This window comes from Lepisma saccharinum, chromosome 5, assembly GCF_977018435.1.
Source record: "Lepisma saccharinum chromosome 5, izLepSacc3.1, whole genome shotgun sequence".
NCBI classification, from domain to species: Eukaryota; Metazoa; Arthropoda; class Insecta; order Zygentoma; family Lepismatidae; genus Lepisma; species Lepisma saccharinum.
In genome coordinates this window covers 28,076,183-28,100,475 of record NC_139233.1, presented here as the reverse complement: position 1 = coordinate 28,100,475, position 24,293 = coordinate 28,076,183, and the positions used below count along the sequence as shown (strand labels likewise).

General features: G+C 33.0%; 1 protein-coding gene across 50 annotated transcripts in view; it reads left to right on the top strand.

Moving 5' to 3' along the window:
* Positions 1–24,293, top strand: part of LOC145987728 (uncharacterized) — a 319,042-nt gene that overhangs the window by 41,769 nt on the left and 252,980 nt on the right. For 5 of the 50 annotated variants that reach the window (XM_083122327.1, XM_083122334.1, XM_083122377.1 and 2 more), the window contains exon 6: positions 24,075–24,134. The exons of 44 other annotated variants lie outside the window; for them this stretch is intronic. In XM_083122327.1, coding sequence (XP_082978453.1) covers positions 24,075–24,134 — 60 coding nt within the window. Of the gene's footprint in view, positions 1–22,046; positions 23,454–24,074; positions 24,135–24,293 lie in introns of those variants that run through there. One more of the 50 variants, XM_083122335.1, reaches the window with a different exon arrangement.

Genomic DNA, 24,293 nt, shown 5'->3' with positions numbered 1-24,293 from the left:
CCACTATTATTAGTTTTATCACTGATCAATTTAATAGCAATAAACTTCAATTTATGTTTAATTTTTCAATCTATGCATCATGTCATATCGTGATGAAGCATGTTAAAATGATACACGGATGCAATTTTTACTATTATGGACTTATTTGAAAAAATAAACAATATGCATTTGTTCATTACCTTGCTATATAGGACATACATCACACACAAAAGCTTATCAAATAATTCATGAATGTGATCCCTTTTTTTATAGGCTTATTTATAAAACTTTTTTCATTATATTTTTTTTCAATATATTGAGTGATTTTTTTTTCACTTCGCATTTCTTACCTGCAGACATAAGAAAATTCCTCCCAGAAGTTGAGAAGGAACCTGTGCAACAAGTAAACAAAAAGCGAGGCAGATGTCATAAATGTGAACGATCAAAAGATATGAAAACAACGATTGTGTGTGATCAGTGCAAAAAATTTGTTTGCAAGAGGCATGCCAAAATATACTATATCTGTGAAAGTTGTTTCGTTCTGAGTAATGATAACTAAAGAGCAAAACTCCAGAATTCTGTACTTTTTACTATAGTAAAGATCATATTCCTCAAGTTAACACCTTATTATTGTATAAGTGAAAAATCAATACACATTTTTGAACTAAAAAATACATATAAACTATGTAAGAACAACTACTTGATTATTGTATGAGTGAAGATAAATAGAAGAAACATTTGTAAACTCAAAGAAACAAATAAACTATATAGGATCACCTCTAAACAAAGGTATTCATTTATAAATATAAAATAAGCATATTTTTAACCTTTAGGTGCCCAAGTGTCTCGATCGAGATACCCAAAAGTAACCCTCAATTGCCCAAGCGTCTCGATCGAGACGCTGTGTCAAGGTCGTTTTGAGAGTTAGCCCCCTCCCCCCGCCACATATACGCGGAATTTGCAAAAATTTCATATAGTCTGAATCTCTGGTTCATTCCGCGTACAACGGTATATCACTCATCTCTCTAGGGCAATTAGCTTCCGAACTACACTCATTTAATTGAAACTCTGCATTTTGCTCAAAATCAGCTTGGGCAACCGAGGCTTACTATTGAAAAAGGGCTTGGGCGTCAAAAGGTTAAATGAAAAACTTTTCCGATTTAACCAAAAGTGCCAAAAGAGTTAAGCAAAATAAATTAAACAAAAACACACTGCTGGATATACAATGCTTAATAATACTCCTGAGACCCTACACGACAATGCAAACTGACCAATGTTGTGGCTATCTGCAGCAGCAAAGGATGGATGGCGTGATATACTGGACTTCAATGTAGCCAAACCCTCAATAGTGTTGCCATATATACTCAAGTTGAAGTGGGTTGCTTGAATGTGTCCCCTCTCCCCTCTTCAGTTACACCAAAACAAGTTCCAATCCATTTTTTTTAATGCCATCTCTGCATTCAGCATCCTCAGATTAGTAAGGAGTGGGTGCTTTCATTTCGGTCACAAAATGTTTGTAGAACAGTTTATTAGTAAAAAATGCTCGTAAAAAATTTAATGCGTTAAGATTGTGGTAAATGTACTTTTATAGTATATTTAGGCTATACCATTGAAATGCATCCTTCCAGAAAGTGAAAACATTAAGATTCAGAACAACATATTAATATTTAAATTGTGCAAACAAAATTAATAAAAATTCTCTTAATTTATCCAAAAGCATGTAAACTGCCATTTTTGAAACCAGTCCTTTAAAGCAATAATTGTGAATAAATATGCTCAAACACTTGACATTGGCCAAATAAGAACAATTACTGCATTTGTAGCTTCTAGGCATTTGTCAAAGATTTCATGCAAGGAATAATGTTACGAGATATGACTGATAGCTGATAACCGTAAACAAGGAACCATGCCTATGAAGGATGTACTGAAAACAAGAGTCCTTGGAGAACCCTGGTGTTCGTTGAAAATTATATATTCCAAGGAGATAGAAGAAGTCATTGATTGATTGGGTGATAATTTAATAAAAATAGGGTACTTCATTTTAATGGGAACAATCCTATATATTTAAATTTCATTTTATTTGTCCTAGAATTATTGGCAGCTTTAACCCTCCGGAAGGTGCACAATTTCTTGAGCCATGAGCAAGCATGTTTTTTTTTAATTGGCTACTTTTATATTTATACATGAATGCTTTTATTTGGAGAGGTTCTTACATAGTTAATTTGTGTCGCTCACTTTAAAAATGTTTATTGTATTTATTTTTGCTTGCACAGTAATAATGGACAATGTGTTATGTAGCAAGCAAAATGTGACAATTTTACTAACATGATCAGACATTTGGTGCCAAGAGTGTATTTGAAAGTACAGGTGTTTCTGATATGCAGTCATAACAGAAATGGCATATGACACCAGACAATCCACTGGAGGAATAGGCAGTCGAATAACAAAATGGCACATGCCACCTCTAGAGAACACAAAAAGAACATGGTTGTGGTGCTACTGGAGGGATGCGGCAAATTTATTTGTTTAACTGAATAAATATTCAACTTCATCATTTAACCACTTCCGTATGTCCAGCACTTCCCATATGAAGATGATCATACTTAATTTTTTTTTATAAACATTAGGGAGTCATTTTTACTGGCAGCTTTCGCATAGGCAAAAAGGGAATGAATTACCATTACAAAGTTTAGGATTAAGAAGTGAAAAGAAACAGATTTTATTCTATTAATAATAGTGCAGTTACACATCTTCACAAGTGCAATGACAGTGTGTTATGTACATTGCTAGAAATTTGCAATGATATTGGAATCTCAAGCAAAAATTATCAGGTTTATGAATTTATGATCAAACAGACGTTAGTTTACCATTGCGAACAAAGTTAAAAGTAAAATCAAAACTACTCATGTTTGCTCTCGCTGATAATGAAACCTTTATATTCGTGAGTAAAAGGTGATAATTTTAACAAGGATATCTGAGTACAAGAAAAGAAGGGGTGGATTAATTTGACTGGAAGATTCTTTTTTTATATATTTGTTTTGCTTAAAATTGGAGCTTTTGATGTCAATTAACCTTTAGCGTGCAGATGTCGAAATTTCGACCAAGCTGGTATTTCCGTTGAGGATGGATGGTCGATTTATGTAGCACACGGCAGCAATTAATAATGCACCATTTCTTAAAAACTTCACATGATATTTCAGTTCCGTGTTTTTTTTATCTTCAGGTATGAATGTATGACATACTCGAATTACAAAACAACATATCCATTGTTACTATTTTTAACAAGCAAAGTTTGAAAAAGTCCTATGGTTCCCTTTGTTACCCCATAATATTGTGAGAGAGATTGTAATAAATGGCTATAACTTCTAAACTACTGCATCTTTTTGAAGAAATTAAATTCTATATTTAAGAATGAGTAAAAAGCAACATTTCAATCAGTGTTTGACAAGTTAAGGGTTATGGGGGATGTGGAGTAGCCTGATCGAAATTTTCTTGGCCAACGTTGCAGAATTAACATGCCAACTCTTGAAAACTATACACTATATTTTAGTTCTGTCTTTTTTGTGTATTAGTATACATCTAAAGGTATTACATACTCGAATTACAAAACAATATATCCATTGACAAGTGCCATTTGAAGTCCTTTGTTTCCATTTTGTTGCTGTGGGATAAATTGAAGATAAAGGGCTATAACTTCTCAACCACTGCATCTTCTTTAAAAAAATAATATATACATGTAAAAATGAGTAAAAAGCAACATTTTATGCAATGTACTACAATTAAGGGTCCAAAGGGGAACCAGCGACAAAGGCCCAAAGTCTGAATTTTCTATAATTACGCAGAATTTCCAAACACCATAATTTCAGTTTTATTTTTTCCAAAATTGCAGCACTGGCATTACGTATCCTCACAGGGTGGTCTTTTTGCCATGCTTCCTTCCAAATTTGGTCCATCCAGCACCAGTTTCCACTAGAAACGAAATTGTGGAAATTGTTCCATAAGCCGGCAACACAGTGGCTTTTTACAGTGTTATTTTTGTATTCAAGAAGTATCAGTTCGTTTTTATCTAAACTTGTCATGGTTGTAGGAATGTGCCACTGCTACACACTACATATTTTTGATTCACTTCTGTGTATTAGGGGGCACAGGGACGTGCCATTCTGAATGCCAAAAAATTTCAATTTCTTCTGCTTCAATTTTTGGGAGGCACATTGTATAAATTTTACCTCCACTAAAAGCCCTGTCTAAGAAACAAAACAAAACCGATTTCATCTCTACAACAATTAGTTTCCAAGCTATGATACAAGGCCGTCGGCTTCAATGGGAATTTTCTTGTGCAAGGCTCTGCCCAATAAAGGTTAAATGTCATATTTTGTATGTGTGTACGCTGCTAATAGTTTCAAGTTTGTTAAAAATAATATTGCATATAATAAGATGATCTTTTAATGTGAAGTGTTGTACTTTTTTAAAAATGTCACCCCCATTTTGTAAATTTAATAAAGTGGCAAACTTTCTACAAGACGTTTTCATCTGCAATGATTTACTTGGTTGATTGAAAGTTCAGGGGTATATTTTTTTCTCTGAGAGTAGAGTTCATAGTTTAGGTTTGGAAATTAAAACATACTCTTTCCTGCAATGTAATTATTTTTTTTTTATATTTAATTAGTACTTTTTAAAATTATCACAGCTGTCTTTGGTACTTTATTGATGTTAGTAGATTAGATCAGTATTGTTTGTGTACTATTGTTGCATGGTAAGGATTTTTCACTTTGGTATAAGGTAGAAGTTGCAGTTTTTTCATAATTTCTTGTGTGTGTTCTGTAGCAGTAATATTTGAAATTTCTGTTTGTTTGCCATAAAGTAAGGAAGTTAAGAGAAAGTAAATCAGAAAAATAAAAATTCAGTAAAGTAATGGATGAAAATGACATAATGGCATTCAAATATAAATTCACAAACATTGCTGCTATAGACTTGAAATATGTCCACCCAGCTATTGTTAAATTTTTTATAATCTGTTTTGTGGTAAGTTTTGCATCATGTGATTTCTACCTTTTCCATGACTTGGAATTCTCTCTTGAACTTGAAAGTAGCTTTCACAGTGGGCATATGGTTCAGTGTATAAAGACAATGTTCATGTTATAAGAGATAGTACATTAAATAATTACAAGTAATAAAGGCTGGTAGATTGTGAGCTGTTCCTCCTAGTTCGGTTGTTAGGATTTTCATGGGTTGGAAAGGAAAAAGATGAAATAGCTCATAGTTGAATATTGAGAAATATTCCAAATTTTTACATTAATTTATTAATTGGAAAACATTTAATGTTGTGAAGAGGACATGTGTAGAGCACATACCTCATGCATCTTGGCATCTTATTGGAAATACTTGGAGAAAGAATATTCTTTCACTGTTCTGTGAGACCAGTTTCCCTTAGGCAGTTTAAATGACAGTTAAATTAGTAGTATTACAAGTGCATTTCAATGGCTTTTTGGAGTCTTAGTAGTGTCTAGAATGTGACTGCATCCTTGCCCCCTCACACAAGGTGTCCACTTGATCAGAAAATGTAAAAGTGCAGCAACAGATTTCTTTTTGTTGTCCTTAGATGCTTTGAAGGGGATATATCCCAAGTTAATGTCATATTTGTAGTGTTGGTTTTTATACTTAATGATGCATGAAGCAAGTTTCACAAGTCTGATAGAACAATTTTCTTATGTGCTCTCAACTTGAACATTTTGTGCAACTTTGTAGACTGAGTTCATGAATTGGTTATTCTCTCCCCTATGGGGTACCATTTTGTTCACGTTCATAATAATGGTACAGTTTCATCATTGTTCAAATGTAACTTGATGAGATAAGGTAAAGTTCGTTGAGTGAAAGTTGAATTCAAGTAAAGCTTTGGATATGAACATTGGTTCTTGAAATCATATTATCATTTCAGTCTGATATGAGGTTTGTACAAATGTGAGATTTTGGGTTAGAAACATAAGTTCAAGAAACAGTGTTAATTTTGAGGGAACACCACACACAGTAAGTTTGCACATTGTAAATTTCCATAATTTATATTGTTCAGCTGTGAAAGATAAACTTAATCCCCAAGTAGAGAGGCTTCACATGTAAGATACTATGTCCCAACAAACGATACATCTCATTGTATCACACTTGATTTAAGATGCAATATTTTTTAAAAGTCCTACTATGATCTTCAGGATCAAAGAAGCACAGGTGTGGAGGAATGTTTAGCCTTATGAAAGAGTTTCTCTCTCTTTTTTTTTTTTTTTTGTTCTTTTTTTTTTTTGTTCTGGGTATGTAAGTAAGGTTGAACTGTGTACAATATTAAAGAAAGTCAACTTAAAATATAGCAAACCAGAGTAAATCTTCATTTATTAAAGTTATGATATTTATGGGTTTAACATTAGTCCAACTTTGAAGAATTTCGCTAATGCTGCGACACTTATCAGTTCAGCAATATATATTTTGATAGCTTATAGATTTCCAATTACTTAACATTATTTCTACTGATAAACTGCATAACAGTTAAAACTAATATTATTTTTTTATATTCTAAGATATTATGCATTGGTGGTTTTATTCAATATTGTGGAAGATTCTCTTGTGCAGAGTGCAAGAGTTCATAATTGGGGTATGGGGATATTTTATTTTCATGATGGTGTCATTGTAATATTTTTATTTACATATTTTCTCCTCCCTTTGATGAAAGCATACAATGTTAGATCAGTACTTTGTAGATCCTAATTAGGTTTAATAATATTTAAGATATAAATATGAGTGATTCTAAGATAAGAAGTAAAGAATTACAAAGATCTCTGAAACTTAATTGAATATTGTAGCAGTGAACAATCATCAATGGATTCGTCAAATCACTAAATCGAACAATGTTAACCACTTCAACCTACAATATACATACATATAGTAGTGTTTTGTTTGAGCTAATGAAACCTGGCATTTCAAGCATTATCAAGCTATGTTGTTTGTGTGTGTGTATTAATATGGCATAGTTAGTTCTTTAGCTTTTAATTGATGCAATCATTTGTTAATACAAATATGCAATCATTTGTTAATGCAACTCCTTAAAAAGACCCATAATAAAAGATTAGTGTTAGGCGTTATGGTAGTTAGGTTGCATGCATTACAGTGATTAGTTTTTTTTGGTTGAAGAAATTGGTGCTAATAGGAACAACTGCAACTATCAGCAAGATCAATTTTGATTTTCATAGTTAAAATAGGGAAACATTGTCTTCAAACACTGAGCCATACAAGATTTTGCATGAGTTCGAACAGGCAAATGAAGCAATAATGTGATTTGGTGGATTGGAAAAGGTGTATGTGCAGGTTATTGTGCGAAACAAAAGTTGAATGCATGATGGACACACCACAGTTTCAGGTACTCAAAGAAAAAAGAGAGAAAAATAATTTTATGAAATTAAACAGGGATTTTATGCGATGTTAAAAATGTGTTGCCAGAACATGTCATCCAGTTACCTTTTTAACTAACGTACCAGGTGTGAAAACATGCATGAAAAGAAATGCGTAGGCCTATTATGATAACGCATGCATGTTGAAACAATGAAACCCAAGAACTCACTCAAGAAATATCAGATAAAGCAATTTTAAAAGGAGGATGTTTAGAACTAGGTAATTAGTGGGGGTATAGAGCTCACTTTTAGTATCGATTGAAAAAGAAATGTCAAGTGTCTGCAGTTTTCATTTCCACATCTGCGTTTGAATGAAATGCACTCCAGTATCTGCGAAGATGGTGTATATTTTCAAATATGAAAGGTAAGTTTGTATTTGTGTTTGTGACTTGTATTGAATTTGTTTCTGACTGTATACTGTTTTGAGTAACGAATCTTCATTAGAAAGCATAGTGATTGTGAAAGCTACAAAGAAACAATTAATTTTGTGATGTCTATGTCTTGCTGAAGTTGCAATGAACTGCGTTAGTACTATTTGTATTGAACCTGTTAACCATGCAATTGTGCAACAGTTGCAAATAGATAAAACTATTGGATGGCCTAGAAATCCCTAGTTACTACTACCAGATAGAGTTTATGTTAAGCAGGAACCAGTATTATTGGTTATGCTTCATATATATATATATATATATATATATATATATATATATATATATATATATATTACTGAGAAAGCAATCTTGGCAGTAATAGCCTAGTTGATAATTCTGTTATTTGCCCATTGCTGACGTTGCAGTATGAAGGGAAGATTAGCATAAAGAACAGAAGATGCGATTTATTGGTTTTCTAACCAGGGTTGGAAGATATAATAAACAAGATCGTTTTATTAAGGGAGTTAAGCTAAGCATACAAACAGTATGCATTTTGTTACAGTATTGGTTCATATAATGCTCAGTTAATTTGTTCTTACACAACTAAGATAACTACGAAATGCATGGAAATTTAAGGTGTACAGAATTAAAAGCTGAACACTTGCATCCAGCTATTTCAAGAATGATTGGGAATTACTTGTAGAATCGAACGAACATCCAGTGTGATTTTCAGTGAAATTTGCACGGTTTGAATCTTCTGATTTCTTTCCCGTATCCTTTTACTAGCATTATTACTATTATTGTTTTTCATTGTTCTGTTGAACATGAAAACTTAAAACATATCATAAATTTTCTGCTCTTATGTATTTTGAATAGTCATTTTAGGTAACTAACATGTTATCACTTCTCAGTTATGCATTTTCTTATTTGTCCTCTGAAAACGTAATATTTTACAACTCTTATTCATAAAACCACTAGGGAGATATTTTAATTTTGTTTTCTTCTACATTCTGCCTCATTACAGAGTTCTAAAGTGTCTTTTATGTTCTCCATTTGGTACTGTTTCTTAGACTGGATACAGCAGTATGCATCGACAATTCACAAGGATTGCATTGTAGCTTGATCATTTTTATTCTTTCTGCATATAAGCATTATTTATTGTGTATATCACCCAAGAACCTGAACCATCGTTATTGGGGCACATTTCTGGTTGGATAAATGACTTTTTCATAAAACATATATTATTTTATTCTTGTAAATTTTCTGTCACAGCTACACATGTCCACATTCAAAACATTATTCAGATATTAAAGAAAATATATTTAAATTCCTACACTGTGTTTTCACAGATGTTCATAACAAAATTCTGAAATTGAATAGTTTCCATTGACCAGATCAAATATTTTAAAGACTTAATGCTTCTGCAGATAACTGATTGATGCTTTTGATTGAACTTTTCATGTTCATTTCATGCATTTACAAGTAATTCGTTACATATTATTTGCCTCACTGAAAACTTTGATTTCTGTTTTATGTATCGTGTACTATCTTTGTTTTGGGAAGAAATTATGGGTTAATTAATTCCCATTTATGTATATCTTAATCCATTTTGTGGTACATGTATTGTGATTTTTACAATAAGATGCTGAAATAAATCATTTGTATTCATATTTGTTACAAAGGAGTATAATAATAATTATTGTAATATGAATGTAGAGTATTTTGAAGTGTATTTGTACTTAATCTGACAAACATGTACAAAATATTGCTGACTGTTAATGAATTAGTGAGAAAATATATAGCCCTGAATATATATTTTTGAAATACATCAATGAGATGTATTATGATATTTTTAGTTTGAAACGTCTAGATATTTTACTCTTGAACATAAAACTGCTGTGCCAGTGAAGTTAGCAATAGAGGAAAAAAAAACAACCTTCAAACAGCATAAAATGATACAGTACAGTAAACATAACGATAATATTGAAATGAAACGTTAGTATTTGATTTTTCTGTATAGTTATAAGTATATAAGCTACAGTACTTTTATGAGCAGTCTAAAATATTTCATCAATGTTATACAACTGAAATGTTTGAAATTTGAGACTAACATGAAATTTAGAGGTTTAGTCCCCCCACCCTATCGGCAGTTTGTCAATTACGCTTGTTTAGTATGATTCGATCTGATCCAATGTCATTGTTCTCATGGTAAATATCCTCTGGAAACCACCATAATTACTTTGAATTGATTTCACGTGAAATGATGCGATTTGATGTGATTGTTTCTGCTACATTTTGAGCATATATGTGTGTGTTTTTAATGTATTATCATAATGTATTATCTATCAACAAAATGATGGAAAACTTGAGGCTTGTTGATCGGTGCTCAGCAGTCGGACTATAAACATTCACTAGTGAATAAAATAGTGAACAATGCAACCGTTTTATGAATTTGGAATAACAAGACAAAATACAAATTTGTTTTGTGCATGCAATCCTCGTGTGTTCCGCTTGTTTGAATTCTTACTAGCACGTTCTCAAGCTTATGAAGACAGAACTGAGCTGATAAGAGCACAGCTGATAAGAAGAAGTTTCTAACCTAAGGTAGGCTGTCACTCTGCACAATGAATATTATTTTTATTATTATTATTATTATTATTATTATTGTAGATACTTTCTCACACAATGAGAATGGAGTGCACAACACATGTTCTCTCATTTGTCTTTAACAAGTACTAAAAATGGTTGAATGACCCACAGAAACAATTCTCATGCATTAAAAGTGCAATATCTCGCTACTTACAATGTAAGTATGCAGTAGTACAACACTGTGAATGGTGTAACTTGGTAAAAAGTCCTTGTTTCTCTTCTCTCTTATTTCCCTATCAGAGATATTTCACAGTTTTCTTAGATATGGTAAATGTTACCTTCATGGCAGCTGTTTTTTTTTGTTTTGGTTATTTATTCATCTTGTTATTCTATTGCATTGGAAAACAATTTCTTGTTGCATATCTAAGAAGGATATAGTGTAACTACCTTTTCTACTTTGTTTCCTTTCTTCCAAAGGAAATGTTTTTACTTAACCGACTTGATAATAATATTATTCCCCATGTTTCTTTTAATATTTGGCTAATTTGCTCCACTATAGTATACACATGTTAAAAGTAGCACTTTGCTGTATCAAATATTTCAATTGAAAGGTTTATTCAAAGTTCTGATAGTCTAGATTTATTTTAAGAATTATATCTTCATGTTGGTGGCTTTTTGTACATCACATTGTTTTCTCTATGGAGTCAGATTTGTAACAGTAACATGTTTTTGGTATTAGTTTTCATTTTAATTATAAGCACATTGAGTCTTTTGTGTACATTAATGTAATAGCATTCCTGATTTTTCCCTTCAGTACTCAAAGTCAGAACTAGTTGCATGAAGTAACTTGTCTTGCAATTCATTTGGGACCTGTTAGACTATAACTTCTTAATAATTTCATAGTTCAGTGGATGATAATCAACTTGATGTCATCTCGCAATATTCTCTGGGAAAAAAGTATGGCAGAAAGATTCATGTGTGTTAAGGAAAGTGTATGAGAAGCCTTCTTACAGTGAGAAAATTTTCATTTCACCACTCTACATTCTTTTCACAGTTTCTGTAGGGCTTTTGAAAAGGTAATAAGTACACATTCTGCATATGATCACAATAATCATCACCTTGAATCAATTCGGCAAGGACCATACACACAATGCTTACCCAACATGTTTTCAATGCAGGATCTGATGTGTTTGCCGGAAATATGGAGCAATGATTTAGGGAGGGAAGTTGTTTACTGAATATCACCCCTTTAAAAAATGTACAATATTCACATGCTGAAGTATGTTTTGTTTTCTCACTTAACCAACGAACTCCATTCTCAATGTGTGATTCTCCTCATTTTTTTTTTAAAAAGAAATAGAAAAAAAATAAAGGTCTTCAGATGCTCAGATGCAATATTACTTTAGTGAGGGATAGGAATTCAGTCCTGTGAGTTTATTTGAAGGGAAAGTCATAGCTATGAACTTGAAAGAAGTGAACTCCGTACTCTCTAATGGAATTTACAGAACATCACTGCCAACAATTTGGTGATGTCCTGTTTTTCCGTATTTTGTGAGATAAAGAAAATTTAGGTTTGGATGTGCTTAATTTCACAGATGTTTTGCAAAGATGTCTTCATTTGGTGGATATTCTTAAAACACTTCTGTTATTGGAAGCCTCTGCAGTATATCATTATCATTAAAAGAAGGTTGTGGTTTACAGCCAAACTGCAAGCCCCTTCAATTGCTCTCAAAGTCAAAATAATGGTATTCTGTCAGGAGATTGAACCTCAAGTGTGTTTGTTCTCTATTGTACACCATGTGTGTGTGACTATTAATCAAGTGATGGACACTACCTATTTTATCTTGTAATTTTTGATAAATGTAATATTATGCTGGTTTAGAGCACTTGCACTCGTACCGTATTTTACCGGAGGTGTTATTGGCGATGACACAGACACTGGCATGAATCTGCGCCTGGAATAAAAGTTTTTTATCTTTGTTGTGTATGTTGCTACATCTTTGATGTAAATACAACCACAATAGAAACAAAATATGTTACTGGGTGCATCCCAGAATGCAAAATCATTGAAATAATCACAGCAATATATCTAGAAGGCAGTTCTTACACCCTTCCAATTTGTTTTTTTCTCTTCATATGGTGAAGGGCAACAAAATCCCATTTCCAGCCTTTTTGTTTTTCAATGGGACCTTTGAAGGAATCACTGGCTTTGTCCCAGTGGCTATTTTAACAACACAATTTGTTCCTTGACACAGCTGAAATTTATGACCAGGGGTCTGTTTTTTTATATTTTTTATAGTGAGCAATCATCAATCTCTTCCGGCTGCCAATTTTTGAGTCCTTCAACCCCTTCTGTTGGTGGTGGTTCCGGAATATGTGTAGTGTTGGACCACTTGCGCAGCTGTGCCATTAATCCCTGTTGATTTCTGGTGTTGACAAATCTGTTTTGGAGATAACACTTATCTTATCGCTGTGTGTGCAAACTCTTTTAGTGTTTCCTCACGTAAACTTGAAATCTTTTGCTTTATTATCAAGTATATTCCCGAACACACACACATGTTCTTCTGCATCATGAGCATCTGAAGCATTAAAATTAATAGTGAGATTTTTTCTTTTGATTGTGTAACATTTTTCTTCTTTCTCCAAGTAGGTACCAATTGATAGCCTAATAAGAATGAATTTTGACTTAGAACATGTCGAATACATTAACCAGCCATATTACTGAATAAAGAAAGAAAAATTTTGATGCATACAAGTTATTACATGATGCCTTTAATTTTGGCCTTCAGTGTGCAAAATTATACTAATTGGCTACCTGGAAACCAACAAATGAGAAAGGTATTACTGAAGCTACTTTCAAGATGAGACACCTAAGAACAAAAGTAAAATAATCCCATCATTTAAAAGGAAAATAATGATATATAGTTTAGTATGATGTGCATTTTAAGTGCTTAATTTAGATTATTCTTGCAAACAAATGGTCAATTGTTGTTTGTGCCTTTCTGTGTGGATTACTTTAGTTTTGCTCTTAGGTTTGTGATTGAAGTAGAAAAATGGACATATTTAGATTTCAGTTATAAATTTGTGTAAATATTTTGTTTTGTCCTCATTGGCCAAGAAAAGATATTATTCATTCCATCATCAAGTGCCATTTGGAATTTGTAGATTGTCACATCTGCTTGAGATATGGAACTTAATATGTGCAGTACATGGCAAATGTATTAGTAGATAAACTGTTAATTCTTTATCCATGTGCTTTGCCTTAAGGGAAGAAGTGCTGGAGTGCTTTGCTGCCATTCTTTTCAAACCTCACATTTCATAAAATAAATAAGTTAAATGATGTACACAATGGACGTTGAAAGTTTTTTTGGCATGTGCAACATTGAAATCCATTGCAAAATTACACGACTAATTAAAAATCTGTCCATTTTGATACAGTTTTTGTTATTAAGCTTGTTCTGAAGATAGGGTAATACATGCATAATGCATAATATTTTTTGTGTTCAGTCTTTGGTGAAGTGTATTATTGCTATTCAGTTACATGAAGTCTCACTGCTTTTATATAGCAAATGAGTAGTTTTGTTAAGACTGAAAATAGTTAAAAATATATATATTGAAAATGACATCAATGGACATGTTTTCTGCATCGTTCAATTTGCTGTATATAATGTTACATGGAAGTATTAAAACAGGCAAATTTTATGGTTCTGTATACAAACTAATGCTTTCAAAACCAAGATTGTATATTCACATTGAAGCTGTAGTATTGTTTTCCACACCATTTTAGGCAAATGACTGACAAAATTGTCAACTTTATGATTTCTGAGGTAATTTTTGCAAATTTTAAAAATATACATTCTTAAAGAAATCAGTGTGTGAATGTTCTTCGGTATGACATGCCATCCATGGCAATGGTTTTATTTAAATAAAACTTTTGTGTAATTGGCAGTCATTGGGATTCTAGGTGTACAATCCACATTTGATAATGTGGTATATACTATTTTCGGTCTTGACAAAAATGCACGTTTGTCAAAAATCATCCTTGGCAAACATTTGTTAGGATTATTATGGGAGGGAAATGAAAGTACACTTAGAGAGTTTGGTTTTATGCAAACTGAAAATATTATGAAAGCTGCGATAAACCTATTTGTTGTGAAAAGTTGATAAAATTGTTATTTACAAACACCATACATACTCTACCGAAATATGCACAAAATGGATTTATTTACAGTAACACACTATTAGGCTTTCTTAATCAGAGATGTATACAAGTTTAGTTTGCTTGAACTGAGACCCATCATTATGATCTCAGGCAGTCGTTGTCTGGTTACTGCTAATGTGAGCTTTGTTAGTTTTTCCTAGGGGTTAACGATTAAATTGTACTGTGTTGGGAAAAATAAAGAAAGTACTTTAGGTGTCCTGTATCCTGCAGTAATCTTGAATTTCCTTTTCCTCTCGGCTGAATTCTACAGAAAATGAAACTAGTTTCATGATTTGTAATGGGAGAACAGAGAGGGTGGAGGGGAGGGGTTTTTCTCTTTCTTCCTTCTCTTCCAGAGAGTTACGCTGTGTTTACAGTTCTTCCTATTTAAAACAAAGTCCATTCGTGCCTTCATGCTCTTATTACATGTGCATTAGACAATGTAAGGACATTAGGTGGATATTGGAATATTCTTCTTCCTTTATCTTGTTAATGTCAACATACTGGAGATTATGTTCGGTTGCAGATTATCATCTGCATTAATGCACAATTTTGATAGTTTCTCTTGTGAAGTTGTGGAAATATTTTGAAAGTTAACTTCATGCTTAACTTTCGAGACTGAAGTAGACAGGGTTGTTTCGGTTTGTGTGCACACATTATGAGTTGACACTGTCACCTGATTTATAACTTGGGAGAAATTTTACATAGTTTTTTTATGACAGCAAAGGAAGTTTTTTTTGTGGCCATAAAATGTGGTTATGTTTTATTGCATAGTCCTATGCGTTAATAAAAATTGAAACAACTACTTTTTGTATTTAACAAATCTGATGGAACTAGAATTTTCCAAATGGTTTTATTTGAGTGTGTGTGTGATTCTGGAGTTTGCTGTGGGAAAAAGTATGTTGTTACAAGATGTATGCTTGATATTACAGCAAAACGTGCTCTTTGAACATGTATAGTCAGAAGAAATATATTGTTATGAAATCATTAAAACACATTGTCAAAATCCTATGATTATGTTTCTTTCTGGTAGTCAACCAGAGCAGGCAAAACCAGGGCTGGCTTGGTAGCTCAGTTGGTAGAACAATGGATAGACCTGAGTTTGAGTCTTGGTCGAACCTGCATTTTATGTTGAAATTTGTACGATGTGGGAGGTGTCATTCTACATGGATTTAACTCCAAAAAGTGGCAAGTTTCACTTCATCACTAATTACATGCACCTGACTAGCGATTCTCTCCTCCAAACTGAGGAGACATTGCAGGCTATGGAGGAAACTATCCTTTCTGTAGGACTTTGAAGTGACAAGGTATTACCTATCACTTGTCACTTTGGTGTGAGTTCACCCATATTGCCATTAATGATCTTGAAACCTGTAATACTTCACTACCTGTACAAAAATTCTAAGCAAATTTTCCCAGCTAATCCAAAGTAGCTGAAGATGTAGATGTTTGCGTTTGCATTTTAACATGTTGATTGGTGTACGAAGGTCATTAAGTAAATCACTGTAAAGACTGAGCTCTTGATATTGTGAGAAGGTAAAAAAAAAAAAAAAAAAAAATCTCCATGCTCGCATGTGAGATTCTAAGTCATACTATGTTCTCAGACAATGCTATGGCCTTGTGCATATTAAGATATTTGGCAAAAATTAAATACATATTTGGGCAACCAACTCTGGTTTTGGCTTTTCTTGATTTAGTAAACCTATCCTTATATATATTCTATCCCCAAAGTGGAAATACATTTTTTGAAGTGATAAAGTGGCAGCCAACCAAAATGGATGAAATTCAATGCCCAAGTGATGCTCATGAAGTTATGACTGCAATGGGTATGGTTCTATGTAGCATGGGCACTGCAATTATGTTCGCTGGCAGTGGTTTGTTTTGTTATCTTTTCTAGATCATTAATACCAGAAACCTAGCTATCCCATCCGTATTAGTTACCCTGAAATCAAATATCTAATGTAGAAGATAGTCAACAGCTGTAGGAATTTGATACAGTATTATGTAATGTTGCAGACTGTTTCATATTCCTTTATTTAATGGATTAACCTTTGTAAATGCGATATGTTTGACAATATGAGGCATGATGTATTTCTTTCATCAGAAATGGCTTATGATCATTAAACCAACCTGTAAAGCATAAAATGAATTTTTTGTATTACACTGCATGTCATTATAATTAAGGGATTTACAAACTTTTCATTGTGAAGAGTGTGATATGAATAACGGGCATTTATTGATTATAAAACTATCAATTTTTTTTCACCTTCAACATGCACTGAGATGTAGTGTTGTAGGAAGATATTATTAACACTTATCGACCATCAAGTTGAACGTGAATTCAATAACATATACTTGGAGCACCTGCTATTATCGCCAGGAGGGAAAGGGAATAACTAAACAACTAGACCATTGCATGTAGAACCTCTCCAGTAGTTGAAAACAGTAGGTACTGATTTGTACAGGTGACGTATGTAATGTATTCATTCCAGTATGCTCTACTTATTCCTTTACCATCCTGATGATAAAAATATATTTGGAATGAAACCCTTTCAGTTTATGATTTGACTTGTACCTGTTTTTAACTGTTGACAGGATTCTGTGTTTTTTCCCATGGTTACTTTGTATCTTGCAAGGAATGCATTCTGAGTATCTGGGGGGGGGGGGGGGTGTCTATGCTTCTATGTTGGATCGAAAAGTAAATGGCACCCCTTAGAAAATGCATTGAGTGTCCCCATGCTCGTTTCTTTGTGTTGAATATAGTGCAAGAGTGTTTACACCATCGCATCCTTAGAAAGTGATGAACAAAATTTTACAAACAAATTAATTGTACAGTATGAGGATGTGAGGGCAAGAGGCTCACGTTTACACTCTTAGTTCCTAAAAACCCATCAGCAACATTGCGCAAGAAATATCCGGGAACCAAATGCCATTTTGCTATTGGAGTGACACAAATTATGTGTGCTTTTGTAGCGGGAACCACTATCTGTGGCCATCTGAGCTCTCAAGATAATCAACTGCTGATTTGATAAATTGTGAGAAATTACTATGGAAAGGTTTTTAACAATTATGATTACTCTGTTGAATAGGAATGCAAAGCTTATATTATCTGCTTTAAAAAAAAAAAATTCACAGAGTGTGCTGGGTTGTACATATTCTCGATTTGAAAATACTGTTTGCGCATATATGGCTATTAAGAGATGATTGTTAATTACCGTGCAAGGAGATATTGAACCTCCCTGAATTGCTTGACATTTATTTAAATTTAATAAACGTAGTGCAACAGGTATTGTTTGAAATTGTATTCTGAAAATTAACATTTTCTGGCGAGAATATCGACACGGTGCCCACTCACTGGGAATTTCTTAAATTCCAGGAATTATGCGTGAATTATTAGCTCTAGAAATAGTGTGAATTCTTCTGCATGAATGAGCTTTTTGGTGTGAAATATTAGAAATGTAGGATTTTATAGAAGTGCAAATAACTGCTGGTTTTTAAAAATTATCTCTTCAGTATAATAATAAAAATACATCAATGGTAGAATTAAGTTTTTATCAGTTGTAATGGAACTCTTACAACTGCTCCACAGCTAAAAGAAATTTTCAGCCATTGTTGCTGTCTGAATATTATAGATTATAATCTTTCACTGTAATGTTTATTGTTCTTTTGATATTTAGACTTGCTTGATTTCCTCTGAGCTTAATGATATACAAATTTTGCTTAACTGCTACAACCTACTATGGTTAACATTTCCATCAGAATGTTTAATGTCATGCATAATGTTGAGTGACGTTTTGTAACCATCTGTTTCGTAGCAACGTGGGATGAAAGTTGATTGAAACACTGGATTCTTCTCATTGGCTATTGAAAGAATACAAGTTCAAACCACAAAGGATGAAAATCGTACAAGACTTAAATGAACAGGAAGAAGTTTTATACCTTCTTACCAACATAACTATAACAACCAGTGAGCTACAAAAATGTAGTTAACCTAACCTTTTTAAACTTTTGACATAAACGTGCACCTTTCCTTTGTTGATTTTTGGAAAAGGCATTGTTCTGTGTTTGTACATGACTTGAAATGGCAAGTAAATAGAGGTTGTAACCGCAAGGGCATTTTTTATATTGTTATTCAGTATAAAATGTCTGTGATTACAAGGACACTGAAAATGTAAGTTCTATTATACCTTGGAAGACATTTTATGTTTTGGTTCACATCCATCATGGTTAAGCATAGTGGTTGTGTAGTGGGTAAACTCTCAATTAACAACTTTTCACATATAAAATTTTAGTATTGGTATTCTCATAATATTGAAGGCATTAAGGTGTTAAAGAGTTTTGTACATAGGGAACAATGGCCAAAATTTTAAAATATGTTGTTCATCTTAAGTGTGGGAAGGAACATAGTTTCCAGATTAGAAAGGAATTCACTAAATACACTTGCTTCTGCTCAAAAGATTAGATTCTGCAGTAAGTACACATTTCCTCTCATTGCAGTTCGAACTGGTGTTGTTTTCCCAAGGTGTGAGTCTGCTGAAACTCAAGAACTTGGGACCAGTACGTTCTTGAAGAGAAGACAATGCCAAGTGAGGAAATGCAAAGGCAATAAGACAATCATGATGTGCAATATTTGCAAATGTTTCGTGTGTGGCCCATGCACAGGGACGCTGCTGAAAACAGTTATTTGCATGAACTGCATGCAGAAAGGGGTTTAAGGCCAACACCTTTGTCAAAATTTCATTTTGTAATGCAGCATGGAAAGCTTTAACATTTGTATGAATGGGGATTTTTATTGGAATTTTAAGTAGAAGTTTATGAATTCTGATGCAGAGAAATACACACATTTCTGAAATCTTGTACCCTACTTGGATTTGAGATTCTGAAATGTATATGCTGTTTTTTCTATAATGCAAATTACTTTTTTGACACATTCACAAGTATTAAATTTATACCATCTTCCACCATTTTTTTATTAAAGTGAAATCATTTTAATAGTGTATGCAGTGTTGATAAGAAGACTGTATATGTATATCTTCACTTTACAGATATACTTACACACTAATTTATACCTTTTACTAGGAGTCTGGCAATGATCGTTGGATGCTTATGGCATATCAATATGTTGTTTACATTTAAAATAAAATTACTATTTTGATATTTCTGTGTATTGTCAACTTACAAGTTTTTTTTTAATAACAGTTTTTGAATCAATTTCTTGTAAGGGGGAAACAATCTCCTGGTTAGATACTATGCACGAGAAGGAGCACACAAAATGTTACTACTCTGTGCATTGTCAGTAAAGTTCGTACAGGTACCAGGACACAAAATGTACTTCATTTCCATGGATGATACCTTGGATTCTAAAATAATTTAAAAATCCAGATATTTCTAAATTTTGTTTCATGCATCATTCAGAGAATATTTCATGCATCATTCAGAGAATATTGGTAGATATTGTGATGATGGTGGTGAATTACAATTTTTGGGTGTGTCGGCACATACGACCATTTTTCACCCTTCAGTGTATATGGGGAGAGAATCCCTTACCAAAAATCCTTACCTCAAAATTGAAAAAACGTCGCCTTGCAATCAAGGAGTTCAGGGTTTGATACCTGGTGGAGACACAGTGGTTCAGATCCTACTTTAAAATGTTGGTCTAGTCCCTATTAGCCTTTGTGTGCATAAAGTGGACTTAAGAAGCAAAAATTCACTCAAACTCTAAGTTAAAAATGAGGTGTAAAAACTCCATTGAGAAAGGTTAAAAGTTGTGGGATTTAGAGAGACCTGCACAGGACAAATACAACACATTGAAAAAGTAAAGAGAGACTAAAAACTTGTCCTCACAAACAGTGGAAGAGGCTCGCTCTTCTCACAAAGCTAAAAACATTAGTTAAAAAAACACTGTCGTCATCTCCCAACATGGATGATCAATTGTTGGAAAGGCTAAAATCCTGTCCGAGGAAATTAAAATCGACAAGAATGTGCTGAACACTTAAAGCAATGTGATAGGCAAGCTGATGACTAAAAACACTTTGCATAATTATATGTGCCATTTGAATATTGGTTGAGCAAATATACTTAACATGTAAGATGGTGAGTGCAATGGAACTTACAAAAAAAGTATAACAACTTACCTCCTTTTTATCTTAACTTTCCATACCCACTGTTCATTGAGTAAATGGCTTGGTATGTGCGGATCCCACTTGTGTTGCTGCTGCTTTCATCCCAGTTACATGTTGATTGATTTTAGTTGTTTTCACTTTGTTGATACCGTTAACTTATTTCTGGTTTTATGTAGAGAGGGATTTCAGTCATTGCCATGGTTAGAATCTATGTTGATACAACCAAGATTATTTGGCGTGCTGTACCTAAAGATAATTTACGGAACAACCTTCTTATTAATATGAGTGGTGTATTTATTCTTGCGAGGATGTTAACTAAGTTATTCAATTCAGCTGAGGATGAAACCAGTATAGGTTGTGGTTGATCTGAGGAACTGATTGTATTCATTGCTTCTGCACAATCGTTATAACATGAACAGCAACAGATTATAGTTAATCAAGATTACGTTAGCTATTAGTAGAAATTACCTGGGTTGACGATCAAGCAACCCCTCGAATAGCTTGAACGAGAGTGAAGTTTTCTCAGTATCTTCTCCAGAAATTTTATGGCTGATCACTGGATATTATCCATTTTTGCATTTCCCCTGTACCCTATTATAGCATTATATGCTCAGAGTGTATGAGATTTCTAATTTTCATTTCTCTTTTTGCTGATGATGGGTATCTAAAGCACTATGTACTTTTGAGTTACTACTTACCCATGAGTATCAATAGTAATTGACAAGTTGATCATAGCTTTGATCCCCAGCATCAACAAAATGAGCAAAATGTTCACATGGACATTAATATGTAAAAAGGAGGTAGGATAAAAACAACGGGTAATGCCTAATTTAGATTGTATGGCGATTAAATCATTATCACCAACTTCCAGACAAATATTAATTCCAACTTTGTAATTTTATGCTTTCTTGCTACTGAAATCTTGAAATATAATGTTCCAAATTTTCATATTACTGCAGGTGCATTGAACAACGATACTATTTGAATAATTATTTTGTAATTCCTGTAGATATTTCAGTTATTCTATCAACAGGAGTCTAAATGCTTTTATTAGTTTTTGTTGTCAGAAGTACTGAGAGTTAGGAGAGAACAAAATTAGTTGTGAACAAGAGATTTCTTATTCATAACTAAGGCAGTTAATGGACTTGTTTTGTGAAATTAAATTCTTTCCTAGATGTCTACCATATAATAAATTCATTTTAAAATGATAGTGTTGTTACAGGTGCATTGTAATATTATTTGCACGTACAGCAGGACATCTGTATATGTTTTAGACTTTTTAACCTTTTTATGTTTTTTCTCTTAATTATAATCATTTTGTTCTAAATTCTGAAGTAGATATCCTTTGTTGCAGGTGACAAAAGCGCACTGAAAACATCCATTCCGCTGATCTGTACAGCCTGCAACAAGGAATTCAGTAGTTACGCTAACTTGTATAAGCATGTAAAGAGGCTTCATACTCTGAGGAGATACAGGTGTCCTGCTTGCAGTAAAACCTTTTCTGCCACATTTGATTTGAGATTTCATGTCAGGTTGAAGCATAGGGAAGTTCCCGATGGAATAGTGAACAAAATGATATTTACCGAAACTTCGCCACCCCTGTCCCAGTTGCTGAACTGGGGCAGTCCCAGTGACGAGAAACAGTATTAGTTTCCAATACCAGTGAATACAGCACAGCGAATGAATCATACATGAATATATTGTAAATGCCAAGAGAACCAGCCATGTACAGAACCATCAAACATTAGGGGGGATATTTTGTGTGAATTTATACAAGGGAAGGGACTACATTTTTTGGTAACACATCAGTAGAATGTTATTCATGAGAAGATATGGCTTATAAAGAACTTCCTTTGTTTCCCTTCATGAATTTCATTATCTGTTTACTTGACATTTTGAAACACAATCACATTGTTTGAAAGAGAAAGGGAAGACTTGTAAAACATTTCACAGGTGTTGACTGTATAGAAGTAGGTAATTCTTTTGTGCAAAATCTGAGGTTATTTTCATTAGGAGGTTAATATATTGCATTATACATATAAACAAAACTTAAAAATATTGTTTGCCATATGTGTAAAGTAGAAGTTCTTCGTATTGATTTTAAGATGATATTGAAGAAAGGGTTTCTGCACTCATCTTCGGCATTTCTCTCTTCATTCAGTGTTGCCTTATGACTAGTTTTTGCTTTCAATGACTACCATCTTTGATTCCGTGCATCTATATATTGTGCATAATCTCAGAATCACCTCATGTATATTTGTTTTCTAGTTCAGGTTTGTATGTCAAGTCTTCCCTTGGAATCTTCATCTTATCTCAGTGACTAAATTTGATTTAGATCATGTTCTTATGCTAGCTTTAATAACAACCTGCAACAGACTGTAGTTAATCTGAACTTTTATTCTAAGGAAAATATTAGTCGCAATATTCATAATATTTTTAACAGTTGATGCATTAGCATATTGTTAGATTTTTTACCTTAAATTTTGTTGAAGTTGAATTAATAAAGTGCTGGTGAATGCTGTACATTTCATGTGAAGCTCATTGTACATGTATTTTAGAGAAAAGAGGGGGAATCACAATGGGACATACCGTCAAGATTTTGCTGATCTATCAATTTTGAAGCTAATTTATTTTTAAAATGATTTGTTTATATCTTCATGCTGAATATTTGTTTTTGTTTGTTTATTGTAAATTAACGTTTCATTTACTCTACTTTTTTTTACCAGTGAAATAACCTACTCTTTATCACAAAATTGTAATAAATAATGTTATGCATTAATATTTCTAGGGTTGCAATTGTTACATAAGCAATAAATGTTTGGAATTAAATTGAAGTTTTATTATAAAATCTGGGATTTTCTGGGTTGTTATAGAACATACATTGCAGTATTTTACAATCTACTCAAATAACTTATACATAAATAACCTTTGTTATACTTAAGTTCCCTAAAAGATGAAAATATGTGCTAGATCAAAATTTAGTTATGTACAGTCAGAAAAGGAAGGGAAATGAGCATAATACATAATGTGGTTTCATTTGTTTTTCTACCATAACGTTGACGGTGGAATGATATGGCATTTGAATAGTTGCGAGGCTTTGAGATATATAAGCTTTCGAAAAAGGTTTCATTTGTGGTTGTTGGTCGTCAGCTTTCTCTGAGAGAGCATTCCTGTTGCCTGAAATCAGTGGATTCAATTTAGTGTTATTTTTAATGGAACTAGTTAGTAACAGCACAGACATAAAGAACGTTTTTTTAATAGCGAAAATTATATATTTAGAGAACAAATTTGTGCACCTACTGCAACATTTTGAACTAGAATCCGGGCTTGAGAAACAGTGCACACGCATGGTTATAAACAGATCACAATCTTTTCATTGCAGGCTCAAGATATTCTCAAGCCAATCTTTTTAAAGAAGATACTGAGTTATTCGACTCGAAAGGTAAGACGTTCTAAACTTCGCCTAAAAATATTATTTTTTCACGTAACAAATGCACATATTAAAAGATTTTTAAATGCACTTGCTTCTAGTTCAATTATCTCGAAACCTGCTGTATTTGAAAACAATTTTGATCATTTGTAAAACATACATTTTTAATAC